The sequence below is a fragment of the Mustela putorius genome, unplaced genomic scaffold (genome assembly GCF_011764305.1).
Source record: "Mustela putorius furo isolate JIRA1106 unplaced genomic scaffold, ASM1176430v1.1 tig00000127_pilon_pilon_pilon, whole genome shotgun sequence".
Taxonomy (NCBI): Eukaryota; Metazoa; Chordata; class Mammalia; order Carnivora; family Mustelidae; genus Mustela; species Mustela putorius.
This window is the reverse complement of record NW_025421288.1, coordinates 11,643,069-11,660,570: the sequence shown is the minus strand read 5'-3', so window position 1 is coordinate 11,660,570 and position 17,502 is coordinate 11,643,069. Positions and strand designations below refer to the sequence as shown.

Below are 17,502 nucleotides of genomic sequence, written 5' to 3'. Positions count from 1 at the left end.
GGGTTAAGCCTCTGCCTTCGGCTCGGGTCATGATCTCAGGGTCCTGGGATGGAGCCCCGCATCGGGCTCTCTGCTCAGCAGGGAGCCTGCTTCCTCCTCTCTCTCTGCCTGCCTCTGCCTACTTGTGATCTCTGTCAAATAAATAAGTAAAATCTTAAAAAAAAAAAAAGTGAAACACTTAAAAAAAAAAAGAGTAAAGGAGCAAATAAAAAAAAGACTGAGATCCCCCTCTCTCGGACCCGGGATGCCGAGGCGGCGCAGGCCTGCTGGAGGAAGGTGTGGTCTCCCGGGTTCCGGGTGAGCCGGAGGCCCAGGTCCGGCCAGCCCAGCATCGCCTGTTCCTGCTTTAACTGTCCTGGTTTTGTTTCATCTCCTTACTTAACTCTGTAAACAGCTGGCCACAACTGAGATGTTATGTGGAGAATTTCTGTTGTACTTTTATAATCCGTATTTGTGGAAGGCGTCCTCCAAGCCCCTGTTCTCCGAACTGCAGGCGTGCGTGTCTCGTAGCTTAGGGAGGTAGCCAGCCCCCTCTCATGCTAGGCAGGCGGGTCGTTGCTGGTTTCTGAGGCCCATAAGGGGGGTCGTTTCCGTCTTGGTGTGTAGATCTCTCCCTCCCCTCTGAAAAGTCCTGGGGATAGACGGTTCCTGTGTGGTTCCCTGAGCCTCAGATTGTGTCCGTTTGTGCTCCCACAGCACTGAGGAGAGACACTTAAAAATCTGCCCTTTTTGTAAACCACCCAGTAGTTTCAAGATCCTATTTTGAGCCATTGAAGTGTGAAGCCCTGGCTCAGGGCCGGTCCCTCTCACCCGAACTTTCCTGACAGTTTGTTCCTCCCCCGACCCTCTCCTGAGGTTGAGGATGCTGTGGGGGCCTGCCTGTGCCCAGCAGATGCGCGGAGGCTTCAGACTCTGTCCTCTCGAGGTTAAAGCCTGAGCTGAGGTGGATGCTCAGGCATCTGACTCTGGCTCCACGAGACTTGGCCTGATTGCCCCATGGTGAACACGCTGTGTGTCTCGGGCCAGCCGCCGGCCTGCTCTGTTCAGGACGGACATCTGTGCCAGCTTGGGAGTGGGGGTTTTGTGTCAGACCAGGTGCAGGTTCCTCCCCGGCCACTACCCACACAGAGCTGGGGTGAGCTGCAGCCTCTCTGACCCTCGGGCTCCTCAGCTGGGAGTGACAGACTCCCAGAGCATCACAGTGGAGGCCCAGCCTCAGTCCAGGCTGCACGCAGTCGCCGGTGCTGCTGTGACATGCTCCAGCAGGAAGTACAGGGCGCCAGGGGAGAGCTGCCGGTGCTGGTTACAGGCTGCCCCTGTCAACAGGCCTCAGTGACAACACATTTTAAACTTTGAGTTTTTTGTTATTTTGTTCTGTTTTGTTTTTGAAACAGCTGTTATGCTTGGATCTGTCACTGTCCCTAGGAACCTTGCAGTCCGTGAGGCCAAGCTTATAAATCATACACATTAGGAGAGTTCTGTGCACTGAGGTTGAGGTCTTCCATGGGGTGCGGTCTGGGGTGTAGGTGCGGCCGAGGCCCGGATCGCAGGAGGACGGCGGCATCCTCACAGCTGCGCAGCCCCTCACGGACCCTCCCAACAGCCCGTCGTTCCCCTGTCAGCCAGCCCCGCACTCACAGCCCCCGCCTCTCTCAGGGTGTAGTGCACACGGCTCTCCGTGTGGAGTGTCTGAGGCTTCAAGTCCGGCTTGATCAAGGGAGGGCTTGGGGGAGGCCGGAGGACAGAAGGGCCCTGGGCAGGCAGTAGGGCGGGGCGTGGCGAGGGGGCGTTGGGTGGCGAGCTCCGGGGCAGGCCGACGCGGGCAGGCCGACGCAGACGCTTCAGCGGAGCCCTCCCCGGCCGCCGGTCCTTGTTCCAGCTGCCTGGACTTCTGTCCCCTGGGCCAGGGGCAGGGGATGCTGGTCTGGCTGGAGGGAGCCTGCCACCCAGGCCGGTGAAGGGTCCGCAGACGGGTGGGGACCTTTCTCCCCGTCCATCCCCTGCCTCACGCTCTGCACCTCCCTGCAGTGTGGACCTGGTCCACGCCCAGATCCACGTGGCCGAGGGCCGGAGCCTGCCCGACCTGGGCCTGCGGCAGGAGAACATCCGGATCAATGGCTGCGCCATCCAGTGCCGGGTCACCACGGAGGACCCCGCGCGCAGCTTCCAGCCGGACACTGGCCGCATCGAGGTACGCCCGCCTGCCCATGGCGCACACCCTGGTCTCTGTCGGGGCAGAGAGACCCTCCTGTGGGCCTGGCCGGGCACGAGCACCCTTGCCGGGGTTGGCCAGGGTTGGCCGGGGCCGGCCGAGGGTAGACCGGAGCCGGGCTTGGTCCAAGGGTCAGGGAGAGAGCGTTCCGGGGGAGACGGCCGGGAGCACAGGCGAAGACACCGGGGGAGTCCCGTGGACCGGGGAGCAGACCAGTGGGTGGAGCCAAATGCAGGGTCCCCAGAAACGAAGCCCAGGCCCTTGACTTCAGCTTCTTGCGAGATCCCACGGACAGAGCAGCGGCCTCCCTCCTGCCTTCGGTCCGAGGGAGTGTGGTCGGCCAGGCAGGCCCCGGGGGCTGGGGCAAAGGACCGGGGCCCGGATGTGCCAGTGGAAGGGCCCGGCTGAACAAGGGGCCTAGTAGGGATCAAGGGGGGAGCCAGGGAGATGGTGGAGGGCAGGGAGGAGGCTGCCTCGGGGCGCCAGGGGCTGAGTGGGCAGACGTGGGGGTGGGCCCTGCTGTGCCTCTGTCCCCGGGAGTGTCTGCTGTGCTCCCCCCTCCTCAGCACAGACATCTCTCCCTCCCCCTCCCCCCCGCACTCACATCCCTGCGCCGGCCCGGGGCAGGCACCCTCTGAGCTGCGGGGTGTACGTCCCTGGTCCTCTCGCTCACGTTGGCTGAGAATGTTCCGGAACCTTCAGCAGCACTGCTGCCAGCTCTGCTGCTTTACCACCTCCCCATCTGCTTGGAGCCTCTGAGGGAGCAGGACTGTGCGAGAGCTCAGGTTCTGGCCCGGGGAGAGGGCCAGGCTGATTTGGAGGCGGATACTAGGCTTCTGAGAAACAAGTGATGCGGGGAGGGAACAGGAGAGCTGGATTCTGACAGTTGCGGAGCCGGGAGGCTTGAGGCAGAGCTGCCACTGGAATTCCATTTCTGGAACAGTCGAAGCCTGTAGGTGGGGGCCCGCCTGAAGGCCGGAATGCTGTCCAGCAGGGGCCCTGACTTGTCTGCCCTCAGTGGGGAAGGGGCAGCCCTGCGACGCCCCGTGGCCTTCCTCCACCTCCATTTCCACGTTCTGGCTCCTCGGAGCCTGGTTTACCACAGAATATTTTTAGCTGACAGTTCCTGCTCACAGCTGAGTGTTCGCCCTTAAATATTTTATTAAGTTCCTTTTTATCGAACACAGGCCTGTGTCCCTTAGAAGCAGAACCCTGGTGCAGTGGGTGTCCCATGCCCTGGGCCGTCCCCCCCGCTCCCTGTCCCCCCTCCCCGTGCCTCACGGGGGTCCCCTGGCCCGGGTGTGGGCTCTCCCTGCCGGGACTCACCCCGGGCCCCGTCACGGGTGTTCGTGTCTGTACCTGTTACCCCAGACACGCTAAACCTCTGTCCCCCGGGGCCCTGTCCCATCCAGCCGTGGACTTGGAACCCCCGCCCGCCCCCGCGAGTCGGCTGCAGGACCCGCACCGCTCTGCCCTGCTTCCCTCTCGGAGCGCGCGGGCCGGACCTGCTCTCCTGAGAGCCCCGGGGCCGGCCCTGCTCCCCGCTCGCCGCATCTCCCCTGCCTCTGCGCCCTCCCCCTCCCATTCTCCCCTCTTGGAAGGAAGGGAAAGTGGGGGGACACTGAGGGCTTCCCCGTCGCTTCACAGCGTATGTTCAAACCCCTTGGCCTGCCTTCCCTCCCTGTCCTGCTCGTGTCCGGCGACGTCCCCATCACCAGTCCGAGTTCCTTGTTCGTCCGCCCGTGCCCAGCAGCCTGGGAGCCCCTGGGATCACGGGTCCTCTTTTAACTGCTCACCTCGGTGCCTGGCACGTGGTGGGCACAGATGTCCATGGGATCAGTGAGCCTAAGAGGCAGGAGGGTTGGTCATGCAGACGGGAGGAAGGTCAGGGCATCCGGCTGCGGCCTGCCCAGGGCCCCTCTCTGTGCTCTGCGGAGCTCTGCATCCGCCCTGGGCTCGGGGCGCGCGGGCCTGGCGCTGGCCGGGTGGGTCCTCCCCTGCGCCTTTTCTCGCCTCCTCCCCTGCCAGCTTCTCTCAGGGGAAGGATGCGGTGACCATGTGGCAGCCAGAGAAGGTGGGATGCCCCGGGCTTCACTGGTGGGAATGAGGCAGAACTGCCCCAGCCAGAGCTGGCGCCCCTTGTGCTAGGCCTGGCGCCCGGCCCCACCCGCACACGTCCAGCCTGGACTGGGGGCCGCATCCGGACTCCCGCTCCCGACCCGGTTCCTGACTCTGCCCGCCCCCGTCCACAGGTGTTCCGGAGCGGAGAGGGCATGGGCATCCGCCTGGATAACGCGTCGGCCTTCCAAGGGGCTGTCATCTCCCCGCACTACGACTCCCTGCTCGTCAAAGTCATCGCGCACGGCAAAGATCACCCTACGGCTGCCACCAAGATGAGCAGAGCCCTTGCCGAGTTCCGGGTCCGAGGTGTAAAGGTGAGAGGCCGTCGGCTCTGCCTGCCTTCCAAGTGCTCAGTCCCGCCCTAGGCCTGCCCCTTGGCCGCACGGCGACTCTCCTGGCTGCTCTGTTGGGGCTGGGCCCCTCCGCCACCCTGGGAGTGGGCCTGGGCTCCTTGGGTGCTCGGGTGCTCGGGGCCCTCGGCCAGAGCCGGGAGTCTTGCTCCGGGGAGCCCCATGCTCCTGCTTGTCCTTCTTAGGGGAGATCACCTGGAGGCTTTTCGGTCAGCAGATCACGGGTCTCCCGTCTGGAAATTCTGATCTCATCGGTTGGGGTGGGGGGCCCAGAGCCTGCATTCTGAACACGCTTGCCAGGTAGTTCTGAGTCCCAGGAAGACCCTGGGTGAGAGAGCACAGCCCGTGCGGAAAAGGTCCCTTGGCATAAAGTGAGCCCCCCGCCGGCCCTCCTTGCCCTGTCCCCTGGCCTGGCACGTGGGTGTCATGTCGGGTGCCTTTGGGACAGCCAGGGGAGGAGGCTGCAGCCGGAGGTCTGAGGGAGGCCGGGGGGAGGCACGGGGCCCAGCTGCCAGGCAGGGACCTGACATCCTCGATGGCTTCTTGGTTCCCTGTGTCTGTAGCCGGAGATGAAACCACAGGCGCATGCTGTCCTGTCCCGGAGGCCGGCTCTGCCTGCGTATCCGTGGGCATCCCCGGGCCAGGGGCTGTCTGCAGAGGCCCTGCGGCATGAGGGCCGGGAGCAGGGTCCCGCCGCAGCGGACTGTGCCGCCCAGCCCCTCTGTCCTCTCGCCGTGCCCGGGGCCCGGCCTTGCACGCACCGGCGCGGCTCTCATGTGTCCTGGCACGGGCTCCAGTGGCTGCAGAAGCCTGTTGAAAAAGCACTTGAGAGGGGAGGAGGGAGGCAGGGGACCTGCAGAGCCAGTGGGGGGTCAGCCGTCTCCCCTCAGGCCGGTGGCCCACCTCAGACGCGGTGGCCGTTCCCCAAGTGTTGGGGTCTCGGTGCTCTCCCGTGGGAAGCCTCCGGGCTCCTGGTCTGGGGGTTCCTGCGCACACAGAGATGTGTTGTGACGTCCTCCCTAGGGGCCTTGATGTTGCCAGCATGGTGTCCTGGGGAAGCTCTGGGGGCCAGGATGTGCCATGACCCTTGTATGGGGCCCGACTACCCCACCCTTCACCCGCCTGCCCTCGTTGGCCTGTTGTCCTTACCGCTGGTCCCTACGCTTGTGTGCCCAGGTCATCGGACCCTCCCCGTCCCCCAGCCTGGCAGGCTCACGAGGACCTCCTGCCCGAGGGCGCTGAGGGCAGAGAAGGGAGGCAGGGGTCCCGGGGCTCACCAGGAGGAAGGTGGGAAGGCCAGCTGTGGGACGTATGTTTCTGGTTCCTTGGGGCACCAGAGTCCTCCCCAGATGTGCACCCCAGCGAGGCTATGGGCTCCTGCCACATCGAGAGCCGTCCACGCCCGGCAGCTCCTTGCCCGGCACACCCCAGGCCCCCCTCCCCTCAGTCCCGGGCCGCCTCCGCCTTCTCCCCACGGCCCCTTGGAGGGTTCCTGTTCTCGTGCTGTTCCGCGGAGGACCTTTTCATTTATTTAAACCGGGATCTCCCCTGGGCCATGTCCGGGCTCACGTGTGTGTGAACTGCAGACACGCCGGGGTGGGGGCTTGGCGGCCCACGTGTGCGCGCACATGCCCGTCGTCCAGCTCTCCGCGGGCTGCCCGCTGGAACCCGGCAGGCCTCACACACGGGCACTATGTGCTCCTTGGCACAGGTGTGGCGGCCACTGTGGTCTGGGCCGCATCACGGGCTGTGGGGTGCCGGTGTCTGCCATCTGCGCTGGCGCTCAGGCATCTCATGTTCTTAAAGCGTCTGGGGGGGCCAAGCGCCGTGGAGAGCCCCATGTCCACTGTCTTTCGTGTCTGGAGCATCGGATCCTCCCAGCTGACACTTGGGAGCCGGGATTGTGCCCACGGCCAGAGGCCGGCAGGGGTCTTGGTCAAGGGGAGTTAGAGCAGGGCCCAGCCGCGCCCCCCGGACTGCAGCTTGTCGGGGTGGGGAACAAAAGCAGGGCAGTGCCCCCTCATCCCAGCGTCTGCCGCTCCAGTGTCCAGCAACCATTTGACTCAGGCTTTCCAGACAAGCCTAGAGCGAAGCCTCGGGAAGAAGCAGGGTGGGGGGGAAACCAGTGGAGCAGCTGGTGCTCAGGACCTCTAGGACTGATGAACCTTCCAGGTCTTGGGCTGATACCAAAGCAGTGGAATTGTAAGCCTTTCCAGTCCTTCTGGGGTAACAGGGTACAAATCCAGAAGCTGCCCTGGGAAGTGGTGAGGCGGTCTCCAGTGGAAGCCATGGGAACTTTATACAGAGTTGGAGTGTTGCCAGCCAAAGGTCCCTTCGCACTGAAGGGCGGTGCCGTGGCCCTCGTGCCCGTGGCCCTCTGTGCTGCCCAGCGTCCGTGCTTCCACGAGGCCGTCCCATCTTGCCCATGTCGTGCCAGGAAGGGGTGCTCTCTGCACTTAGAGGTGCAGGCACCGGGCCCAGAGGGCTCCAGCACAGCCCCTTCCCTTCTCGAGGGGCCGGTCTGGTTCACCTGGGACAGGAGGCGCCAGCCCCAAGCACCTGCTGTTGGGCAAGGCCAAGGGCACCCTGAGCTCTTTGGGTCACCTCCATGGGGCTAGTGGCCCTGAACCTGACCCTGTCTTGTTTGGGGGTGTCTACTGGCCCACCTGTCCCCCTCCCCTGTCAGGGAGCCTAGCAGGACAAGACAAGGCTAGCACGGAGGTGTACGCAACAATTTTATTATAAAGAAAAACAAGACTCCTGCTTGGTGGCTGCAGCCCTGCCTCGGCGGCTGTGAGCACCCGTCAGAGGAATGCGGGCCTGGAGGCCAGAACTGGGGCAAGGGCCCCTTGTCCTGCCAAGTACAAAGGAGGCCTGAGGTACCAAGGGTAAAATCAGGAGGGACTCCCAGGCCGTGCTGACCCACCGGGCCCAGCGGCTGCCGGTCCCAGGCTCTGTGCCCCTTCCCCGGCCCACCCCGGGCTCACTCCCTTCCCCTCACACCACACTCTCCTCCAGCTGCTCCGTGCTGCCCCCCACCCCCCGGCACCCTGCCCCGAGCAGCCCCCCATGCACAGAGTGGCTCCTCCGGGCCCAGGCCCCTCCAAGGCGCCTGGCGTAACCGTAGCACCCGCCGGCGTCTCCCAGGTCCAGGGAGCAGCTGCGTTGCGGCCTCGGTGGTGGGCTCCGCGGTGGGTGGGCCTTGGGCGTGGGGCTGGGGCCTCCATTGGTCTGGGATTGGACGTGGCTGAGCTTGAGGGGGAGGCGGCCGTTCCCGGCCCCCCGGCCCCGAACCAGCAAGGCCACAGTGAAGACCAGTAAGGCAGCCACCAGCACACCCCCCACGGCCACGGTCAGGGTCCCGCCCAGCACGTGGGCCTGCAGGGCGTGGCACAGGGGTGCAGCCGGCAGCGTGGAGAAGTGGGCACAGCCCAGCAGCCTAGTGGCTGTGAGGTCGGAAGGCCCAGCGGCAGGTGACAGGGCCAGCAGGCAGAGGTCATAGTCGGCACCGGGGACGAGGTGCTTCAGCAGGAAGTGGTGGCTGGAGGCCGGGACAATCCTGTGGGCAGGGGTGGGTGGTCAGAGCCTAGGTCCGGGCTCTGACCCCAGCCCCCGCCCCCTCGGCACCCGCCCCCACGGCACCCGCCCCCACCCTCACCCCCGGCTCCCAGCTCCCACCTGGGAACACTCCCTTCCCCTGGGACCACCTGGGCCTCGGTTTACTCCAGAAGGCCGAGAAGCCAAGACAGGCATGAGTGTGTGCAGCTGGGGACAGAGCACGGGGCTGGACGGGCGAGTGTGTGGATGCACAAGCCCAGGGCAAGCGGGGGAGGCGGTGTGGAGGCACGTGGCACGTGGCCAGGGCCAGAAAGAAGGCGGTGCGCGCGGCCCAGGGTTGTGCGCCTCTGCACAGAGACCAAACGCCAAGAGGCCTGGACTGAGGACCCCATGGGGCACTTCCCACCTCTCCCTGGTGCCTGCCCTCCGCCGCCCCCTCTCTGCAGGGAGCTCAGAAGCTGAGGAGGGGTGTGTGGAAGTGGCCAAGTCTGGGAGGGCTAGAGGGGGGCTCTGAGGGCCGTAGGGAGCCATGCGGGGGCTGCGGGCCGCACCCTCACCGGTAGATGAGGGTCTCGTCCTCACTGCTGTTGTACTGGATCTGGAACATCCACACGGGGTCTGCAGGCCGCCCCGGCCCCCAGCTCACCAGCCCTGAGGTCGCAGTCACCTCCGTCACCTGCACAGCTGGCTCAGACTCTAGTGTCCCCTCGCCCTCAGCGGCGGTGCGGGCCGAGGCAGCAATGTCCGAGGGCCCCGGTCGGCCCCCCTCCGCGCTGCCGTTCCCGCCGTGGGGCAGGGCCAGCACGCGGAGCTCGACCCGGGCTGTGGCCTCTCCGGCAGGGTTGGTAGCAATGCAGGTGTAGCCCCCTGCATCCCCGGAGCCCGTCACTCCGATCTCCAGGGTCCCATTGGGGAAAGCCCGGGCTCTGGAGGAGTTGCCAACCAGCCGGTCGTCAGGGCCGACCCAGTGCATAGTGGGCGCGGGGTCGCCGAGGGCCCGGCACCGCAGCGTGGCCCGCTGGCCCTCCAGCACCCAGAGGCGCTGCGTGTGGCGCGCGATGAGCGGGGGCTCACAGGAGAACTCGCCCTCGGGCACGGCCCAGAAGTAGCGGCCGGCCAGGCCCGGCGGGGAGGCGCACGTCTCCAGGTCGTCGGGCCGCGCCAGCCGCCGCAGCCACAGCAGCTCGCAGTTGCAGTGCAGGGGGTTCCCACTGAAGCTCAGCACCAGGGGGGCGGGCGAGGCCTCGGCGTCGCGGCCCCGGGAGAAGAGCGGGTCGGGGGCCAGCGTGGCCAGGCGGTTGGACGTGAGGTCGAGGCGGGAGAGCTGGCTGAGCTGGGCGAAGGCGCCCGGGGGCAGCGCGTCGATGAGGTTGTGGTCCAGGTTGAGGGTGTGCAGCGCGGGCATGGCGCCGATGCCCGCCCAGGGCACCTGCCGCAGGTTGTTGTAGGACAGGTCCAGGTCTTCTAGGCTGTCCAGGAAGTCGTCGAAGGCCCCAGGAGAGATGCGGCCCAGCTGGTTGCCGCTGAGGATGAGGTGCTGCAGGTTGACGGGGCCGCGGAGGCTGCCGGAGCCCAGCTCCACCAGCCTGTTGCCATCCAGGTGCAGGGAGCGCAGGCTCTCCAGGTCCCCGAAAGCGCGGGCCCCGATGCGGGTGATGGCGTTCCGGGACAGTGTCAGGTCCACCAGCCCCGTCATGTTTCGGAAGTCTGGCGGCCCCAAGGCCTGGATGAAGTTGTCCGCCAGCCGCAACTCCACTGTGCGCCGGTCCACGTTGGGTGGCACAAACAGCAGGCCTCGGTGGGCACAGAGGGTGCTGAGCGACTCAGACAGGTTCTGGCAGACACAGGGCAGTGGGCAGGCGGCCGCTCCGCTGGCCAGCAGCAGCAGCAGGAGTGGCGGGGCCATGGTGAGCGCCCTGCAGGGAAGGGCCGGAGCCCAGGCACAGGTGGGGCAGGTGCAGGTGCCCCCTGTGCCCACCGCCCAGTCTCAAGGGCCAGCTTCCAGAGCCTGGCCTGGGTATGTGTGTGTGTGTGGGGGGGTGGCGTCAGGGCCAGAGGCCCCAGGACTCTCCCCCTCCCCCAGGGGCAGAAAGAAGGCTGGGGCCTGCAGGGCCAGGCCCCCCCGGAATAAAGGTCACATTTCCCAAGCGGGTAGGGGGGTCCTGGCTCTGGGGACAAGGTGCAGCATGAGGCAGGAAGCGGAGGTGGGCACTAGAGCAGGGAGGGTCCCGGAACTTCCTTTCTCTGCGTCTCCAGGAACCGCCAGCCCCCTCCCTCCGCGCCATCCCCTCCCCCGCCAGAGAAGGCGCCCCCCCCCAGCCCCTCCCGTGGCCCGTCGCCCCTCCCTGGCCAGCTACCGCTGCCGTGCCCCGCGGCCCCCTCACCTGGTGTCTGTAGCTCAAGGGGCGCGGGCCGGCCTCCCCGTGGGCCTGGCCAGCCCCCGCCGACTCCAGGCGGCTCTCCCGCGGGGGCGAGGCCCGGGGCTGACCGGCCGCCCGCCGCGCGCCCTCCTGCCCATGGCGCTCGGGCCCGCGGCCCCGGCTCTCTCGGTTCCCGGCACCTTTTCCCGGCGGCTCGCGGCGGCGGCGGCGGCGGCGGCAGCGACAGGCAGGCGGGTGCGCGCCGGCGAGCACGCGCTCCGCGGACACGCACGTGGAGGGCGGACAGGGAGGGGCGCACGGGGATCCACCCGGGCCGGCTGGCTCCTGAGGTCACGGGGACACGCGGCCACTGCAGCGCCCACGGGTGGCTCCCGGTCACGCCCGAGGCCCGGGCTGGCGCGGGCCCGCCGCACAGTCCCCCGGCGCTGCCGCAGCGCACTCACCCTGGCACAGGCGCGCGCGCCCCCGGCCACCCTGGCGCCCCGGCATCCTGCACCGCACGGGCGCCCGCCGCCGCCGCGCCAGCCGTCACTCCGCAGACAGCCAGACAAAGCGCCGGCTCGCGGGCCCCTTCACCATCTCCCAGAGACGGGAGCCTTTGTCACATGTCGCCGGGCACCCTCCCCAACACACCCACACATGCCCACACACCCACACGTCCCCGCACCCACAGGCAGGGCCGGGCGCAAACCCGCACTGTTGTTGGGACCCTCACAGACACACGCTGAAGGTCATAACCGTTCTGCATCACCGAGTCACGTGGAGGGTCCCCAACAGGCACGGGGCCTGGGGTGGGGGGGGGGCGGTGAGGGGCTGGGGCGACGCCCCCGGCAGGCCGGCTGCGGGGTGGGGCGGAGAGGGCTCGGCCTCCCGGCTGGTGCCGCGCCCCGCCCCTCGCTCCCCCGCCCGGCCTCGCCGCCCCGCCCGGCACGCTCGGGAGCCAACCGGTCTCCGCCTCCGGCCCGATTGGTCGGCGCGGCGCCGCTTCCCAGCAGGCCGGCGGCAGCACGCCGTTCGCAGCCGCGCGTCGCTGGTCCTCGCCGAGCCCGCGGCCCCTCCCCCGGTCAGGCTGTGCGGCTGGGAGGCCGCCCGGGGGTGAGCTCCTCTGGGCTAAGAAGGGGCTCCCGGCCGGGGGGTGCGGTGGGAGGAGGGTTCCCGGCTTCCTCCCTGCGAGGGCCGGGGCTCCCGTGGGCGCGCCGAGTGCTCGGAGCCAGCCAGCGCGCTCTGGTCCTCCGGGAAGCGAGTCGCCACTTCTCCAGGTAGCTCCTAGTCCTCAGGCTCCCCGGACACCCCCACCTGCGCCCCTGCCCCTTCCCTCCAGACGTGATTCCTAGGGACTGGGGGGGCCAGGACCCCTGGGAAACGGAATTCCGATTCTGCCCCGTGCAGCAGGTAACCTTAGGCAAGTTATTGAACCGCTGAAAACACTTCACTGGTTTTGGCCAAGGGGTATGAATGACACGTCCCCACGTGCGTCGTGGGGCCGAGAGGAGAGATGTCGCCTTTGAGGGGCGCAGCTGCCTGGCAGCTGGAAGCTTTTCCTGACCATTGCTGCTCCCAGGGCCTCAGCTGTTGCGTTTGCAGAAGGCAGGCACTGGAGTCTAGCCCGGGGCCACTCTGGCGCCCAGCAGTGGGGGTAGCTCCTCCCTTCACCTCCCGGAGAGTTGTCATTCCCGTGGAACAGTCTGCTGGCATCCGCCACAAGCCGCTCTGTGCTGAGAGTAGGGGTACATCAGGAACGGATGGTCCTGGCTGTGCCCGCATTGAGCTCACCGTTCAGAGGGATGGCTGATCCCCCACAAAATCTCCAAGGGGGAGGAGTCTACACATGGGGAACGGAGGGTGGACCAGGAGAGGCCTCTGAGAATCCCTCTTACCCGCATGTGGTTCTAGGTTCGTTAGATGGCTTCGCTGCTTGTATCTTCTCACATGCTGTGCCTTGGGCCGGATGAAAAGCTCCATCTCTTTAGGAGGGGCAGGGACTAGTCTCAGGGACAGATAGCGATCTGTCGCACCAGAGAGGCATGAAGCAATGTTGGCGGAGTCCCACTCCGCAGTGACTTTGGAGGAGGCACCCTTTCCGTCTGGACTTTCAGGCTTTAGGAGCCCAGGGTGGAGGGGGTGACAGGTAAAACTTCTCGGAGTAGCAGCAGAGCCCAGAAGCATGAGTCCCTGTTGAAGTTGCCGACAGAGATGATGAGTGGATGACACAGAGAGATACCTTATCTGAAGTGACTGCCTGTGGTCACAGGCAGTGCATGCTCGAATTCCACCCAGGAGGTGGCGCAGTCATGGGACATGTCTCCGTGCTGGCTTCCAGGCCACCATGGGGCCTCTGGGTTGGACTTGCCCGACTTCAGCTTGAAGCTGCCACCTAGTAGTTTAATGAGGGGCAGGGGGAGGGTGGCTCCATGGGTTAAGCGTCTGCCTTTGGCTCAGGTCATGATCTCAAGGTCCTGGGATTAAGCCCCGCCTGAGGCTCCCCGCTCAGTGGGGAGCCTGCTTCTCCCTTCCCCACTTCCCCTGCTTGTGTTCCCTTTCCTTCTCTCTCAGTCAAATAAATAAAATTAAAAAAAAAAAAAAAAAGAAGAAGAAAAAGAGGGCCCTTGGGCACAAAGCAGGCGGACACAGGCACGTCCTGCAGCAGCCCTGCCCCAGAACGCTCCCAGGGCTCGCAGGTGTAGGAAGAGCGCAGACAAGCGAAAGCTGACGCCCAGGAGGCACTTTGCAACAGCTGATCCCACGGAAGCCGGCTAGAGAGGGGGAGGTACCGCCAGAGGCCTTCAAGTTCAGACTTCCTGGAAGAGCCTACCAGGCAGGTGCAGAGGTGTGGCGGCATGAGAGCTCACGAGGCGACTCCGGTGTGGCTGGAGGGGGCCGTGACTTTGAAGCCTGGCAGATGACATGTCTGGAGACCAGGGCTCATAGAGTCTAGAGGTGACCATGGTAGAACCATCTGGCCTGGCCAGTGACACACGAGTGGCTGCTGGGCGTGATGGAGCGTAGGTTGGGGTGACGGGGTGGACAGTGAGCACCCAGCAGAAGGCAGAGGACGGCGGGCGAGGGAAGCGGACTTCAGACATGGTGAGCTTGTGTGAGGGCCGCACAAGGAGAGGTGCCCAGGAGGCATTTCCACTTTAGGGTCTTGGCTCAGGAGCTGGAAGTCCAGGATGAGGCACCCGGGGAGAATGTGCTGTGTGAGGAGAAGAGGCCCAGTGACAGCTCTGAGAACTCCATCCTGCAGGGGTGAGAGGAGCCCCCAGTGGGGACTGGGGAGGAGGAGAGCAGGAGGTCTTGGAAGCCCAGGGCAACAGTGCCCAGGTGGGAGAGGGCCGTAGGAGTTGGCCGCCGCGATGGAGCTGAGGCCGCCCGAGTACGGCTGTTGGGGGTGGGGGGCGTAGGGACATCTGTCAAGAAGCATGGCTGGGAAGGGGAGCATGGCTGCCGTGTGTCGCAGGGTTGTGGGAAAGGCCTGACCCGTTTCCTGGGCTGTGTGGAAGGGAGGAACGAACTTCCAGATCACTGAGGAAGGAAGAAGTGATTCAGCACCTGTTCTGGGGGGAGCACGGTTGGGCGGGCGGGGGGGGGTAGGCTCAGCCCTCTGACACTCAGGGCACTTTGCCAGGATAGGGGGTTGGTGAGATGGGACAGTGTCATCCCACAGGGAGGCCTCAGACCTCAGCCTAGTATCCTGGGGGACAGGGTGGCAGGGGGGCTCTGCTGGCCCAGGGTGGCTGGCACCTTCGGCCGCCTCTTCCCCAATGGTGCTACATGGTGACGCTCCCCCCTCTGTCCTGCAGACCAACATCCCCTTCCTGCAGAACGTGCTCAACAACCAGCAGTTCCTGGCGGGCACCGTGGACACCCAGTTCATCGACGAGAACCCGGACCTGTTCCAGCTGCGGCCTGCGCAGAACCGGGCTCAGAAGCTGCTGCACTACCTCGGTCTGACCCCGGACTGCCCTGCTCTCCCCTCCCAGAGGCCTTGCTCCTGACCCCCTGCCTAGAAGAGTCCCAGCCCCCGCGGCCCCGCCCTCCTTGGCTTCACCCTCCCACCTTGCCCACCTCCTTCCTTGCTCCGGATCTCGGAGATGCCCCGTTTTCCGTCCGTGCGGCCGTCAGTAGGTCCCCACTGCGTGGATCCAGGAGGCCCTGGCTTTGGAGAGGCCTGGGGGTCCGGGAGGAGCCATCATCCCCAGGCCCGTCCGCTGTCACTTCTGCCCTCCTGTGGGACTCTCCCCCGCCTGGCCTCATCCCACCACTTCCTCCCTCCCTAGGTCATGTCATGGTGAACGGCCCAAGCACCCCAATCCCCGTCAAGGCCAGCCCCAGCCCCACGGACCCTCTTGTCCCCGCGGTGCCCATAGGTAGGTGAGATTCATTGTGCCAACTCGGGGAGACAGGAGGTGGCTGCCTGTGGGACAGCTGCTGACACCCCGGTCTGCCCTAGGCCCGCCCCCGGCCGGTTTCCGAGACATCCTGCTGCGGGAGGGGCCGGAGGGCTTTGCTCGGGCCGTGCGGAACCACCAGGGGCTGCTGCTGATGGACACGACCTTCCGGGATGCCCACCAGTCCCTGCTGGCCACTCGCGTGCGAACCCACGATCTCAAAAAGATTTCCCCCTACGTCGCCCACAACTTCAGCAACCTCTTCAGCATAGAGAACTGGGGAGGTAGGCCGGGGGAGGGCTGGAGGCCGGGGCAGCCCCCGGAAGGAATCGGGTATCAGTGTGGCCACTCCGGAAGCTAGAGACGTTCACACCGAGGAAATCAGTGGGGGGTGCGCGAGGCGTGTGTTCATTTGTTCAGCAGCGACTGGTGCCCGCTCCGGACACGCCTCACAGAGCTGAGACCCCAGTAGCTCAAAGACAGGGAGGAGCCACCAGCTTGCTCGTCCCCGCACAGAGAACTGGCCGCAGGGCTGTGAAAGGGGGCGCAGAGGACACTGATCTGAGCTACCCTGGGAGCCGCAAAGGGAAAAGTCTGCAAGGGCTGGGGCCGGGGCTGGGGCGGGAACGGGGGTGGGGGGGGGTCCGGAAGGCGTGCGGGATGGCTGTGCGGGCCGGGGGCTCGGGCCGCGGAGCTGCAGGGTGTGGTGGAGTCCCAGGGGAGTGAGCGGCTGACCTGGGCCTCTCGGTCCCCGCGCAGGAGCCACGTTTGATGTTGCCATGCGCTTCCTGTACGAGTGTCCCTGGCGGCGGCTTCAGGAGCTCCGGGAGCTCATCCCCAACATCCCGTTCCAGATGCTGCTGCGGGGGGCCAACGCCGTGGGCTACACCAACTACCCCGACAACGTGGTCTTCAAGTGAGCCTGGGGTCAGGGGCGCGGGCAGACACTGGCGCGTGACCCTGCGGGTGCCGCGCCACACTGCGATGGCCTGTGCTCCCCGCAGGGGGCTTGGCGCTGAGCCTCCTAGCTGTCCCCAGCGAGGGCCAGCGAGGGCTGCCATCTGGCATCTTGTGGAGTGTAGAATTGACGCTTGGAGAACTGGAAGGACTAAAAACTCGCGGGAGCGAGTGCTCGCTCGGTGCCCGCTCTCTTGCTCAGACCGTCACTCCCGCGGGGGGCTGGCCCGCTGTCTTCTGACCTGGGCAGGACAGCTCTGGGGGGCCCCGTGCCTCCGGGGTGACCCTGCCCAGCCCAGGCTACCCCAGAAAAGGCCTTGTCCACCCCAGGGCGGCAACCCCCCCCCACACTGGCTCGGTGGGTGCCCCTCCCCCTGCCAGGCCAGAGCCGGAGCGGGAGGTGCGGCGGGCCATGAGGTGGGGCTGACCCTCGGGCTCTCCTGCCCACTCAGGTTCTGTGAGGTGGCCAAGGAGAACGGCATGGACGTCTTCCGGGTGTTTGACTCCCTCAACTACATGCCCAATCTGCTCCTGGGCATGGAGGCCGCGGGCAGTGCCGGCGGCGTGGTGGAGGCCGCCATCTCCTACACCGGGGACGTGGCCGACCCCAGCCGCACCAAGTACTCGCTACAGTACTACATGGGCTTGGCCGAAGAGCTGGTGCGAGCCGGCACCCACATCCTGTGCATCAAGGTGCCTGGATCCCCGCCCCAGGACTCCCCAGGCCCCCCCCCCAGGCCCTTACCCGCCCCCCCCAACCCCACCTCGCCCCCTCCTTACCGCCTTTTCTTTCCTCCTTGCCCCAGGACATGGCGGGGCTGCTGAAGCCGGCGGCCTGCACCATGCTGGTCAGCTCCCTCAGGGACCGGTTCCCCGACCTCCCGCTGCACATCCACACCCACGACACATCCGGGGCAGGTGTGGCAGCGATGCTGGCCTGTGCCCAGGCTGGGGCCGATGTGGTGGATGTGGCAGCTGACTCCATGTCCGGGATGACGTCCCAGCCCAGCATGGGGGCCCTGGTGGCCTGCACCCGAGGGACTCCCCTGGACACAGGTAGGAACAGCGAGGGTGCATGACCCTCCCCTCCCAGCTGTGGCCCTCAGAGTCCTGGTGGCGTCTGGCCTGTGCTAGAATCCAGATGTTAGTTCCTGACCTTGCCTTCCGTGCCCCACACCTGAGCTGGGACCTGAGCTGGGACCTGAGCTGGCCCCGGGGTGCTGGGAAGAGAAGCTGGGAGCTTAGGCTGTTTCCCCGGCCTCCCTGCAGGGGTGCCTCTGGAGCGTGTGTTTGACTACAGTGAGTACTGGGAGGGGGCCCGGGGACTGTACGCGGCCTTTGACTGCACGGCCACCATGAAGTCTGGCAATTCGGACGTATACGAGAACGAGATCCCAGGGGGCCAGTACACCAACCTGCACTTCCAGGCCCACAGCATGGGGCTTGGCTCCAAGTTCAAGGAGGTCAAGAAAGCCTATGTAGAGGCCAACCAGATGCTGGGCGACCTCATCAAGGTGAGCCTTCCCCAGTGTTCT

At 66.1% G+C, this 17,502-nt stretch overlaps 2 protein-coding genes across 6 annotated transcripts in view; one reads left to right on the top strand and one right to left on the bottom strand.

The window, feature by feature from the left end:
* The window catches only part of PC (pyruvate carboxylase), a 93,691-nt gene that overhangs the window by 74,479 nt on the left and 1,710 nt on the right, over nucleotides 1-17,502 (top strand). For all 5 annotated transcript variants that reach the window (XM_004759461.3, XM_013059917.2, XM_004759462.3 and 2 more), the window contains 9 exons: nucleotides 2,029-2,191; nucleotides 4,465-4,647; nucleotides 14,423-14,567; nucleotides 14,900-14,989; nucleotides 15,073-15,294; nucleotides 15,770-15,926; nucleotides 16,420-16,660; nucleotides 16,774-17,023; nucleotides 17,237-17,481. In XM_004759461.3, the coding sequence (XP_004759518.1) occupies nucleotides 2,029-2,191; nucleotides 4,465-4,647; nucleotides 14,423-14,567; nucleotides 14,900-14,989; nucleotides 15,073-15,294; nucleotides 15,770-15,926; nucleotides 16,420-16,660; nucleotides 16,774-17,023; nucleotides 17,237-17,481 (1,696 nt within the window). The remainder of the gene's footprint in view (nucleotides 1-2,028; nucleotides 2,192-4,464; nucleotides 4,648-14,422; nucleotides 14,568-14,899; nucleotides 14,990-15,072; nucleotides 15,295-15,769; nucleotides 15,927-16,419; nucleotides 16,661-16,773; nucleotides 17,024-17,236; nucleotides 17,482-17,502) is intronic.
* On the bottom strand, nucleotides 7,406-10,937 carry LRFN4 (leucine rich repeat and fibronectin type III domain containing 4). The gene is made up of 3 exons (XM_045065517.1): nucleotides 10,626-10,937; nucleotides 8,799-10,157; nucleotides 7,406-8,242 (listed from the first exon to the last, which is right to left on the bottom strand). The coding sequence occupies exons 2-3, from the start codon at nucleotides 10,145-10,147 to the stop codon at nucleotides 7,681-7,683; spliced, it is 1,911 nt and encodes a 636-aa protein (XP_044921452.1). The 5' UTR covers nucleotides 10,148-10,157; nucleotides 10,626-10,937; the 3' UTR covers nucleotides 7,406-7,680.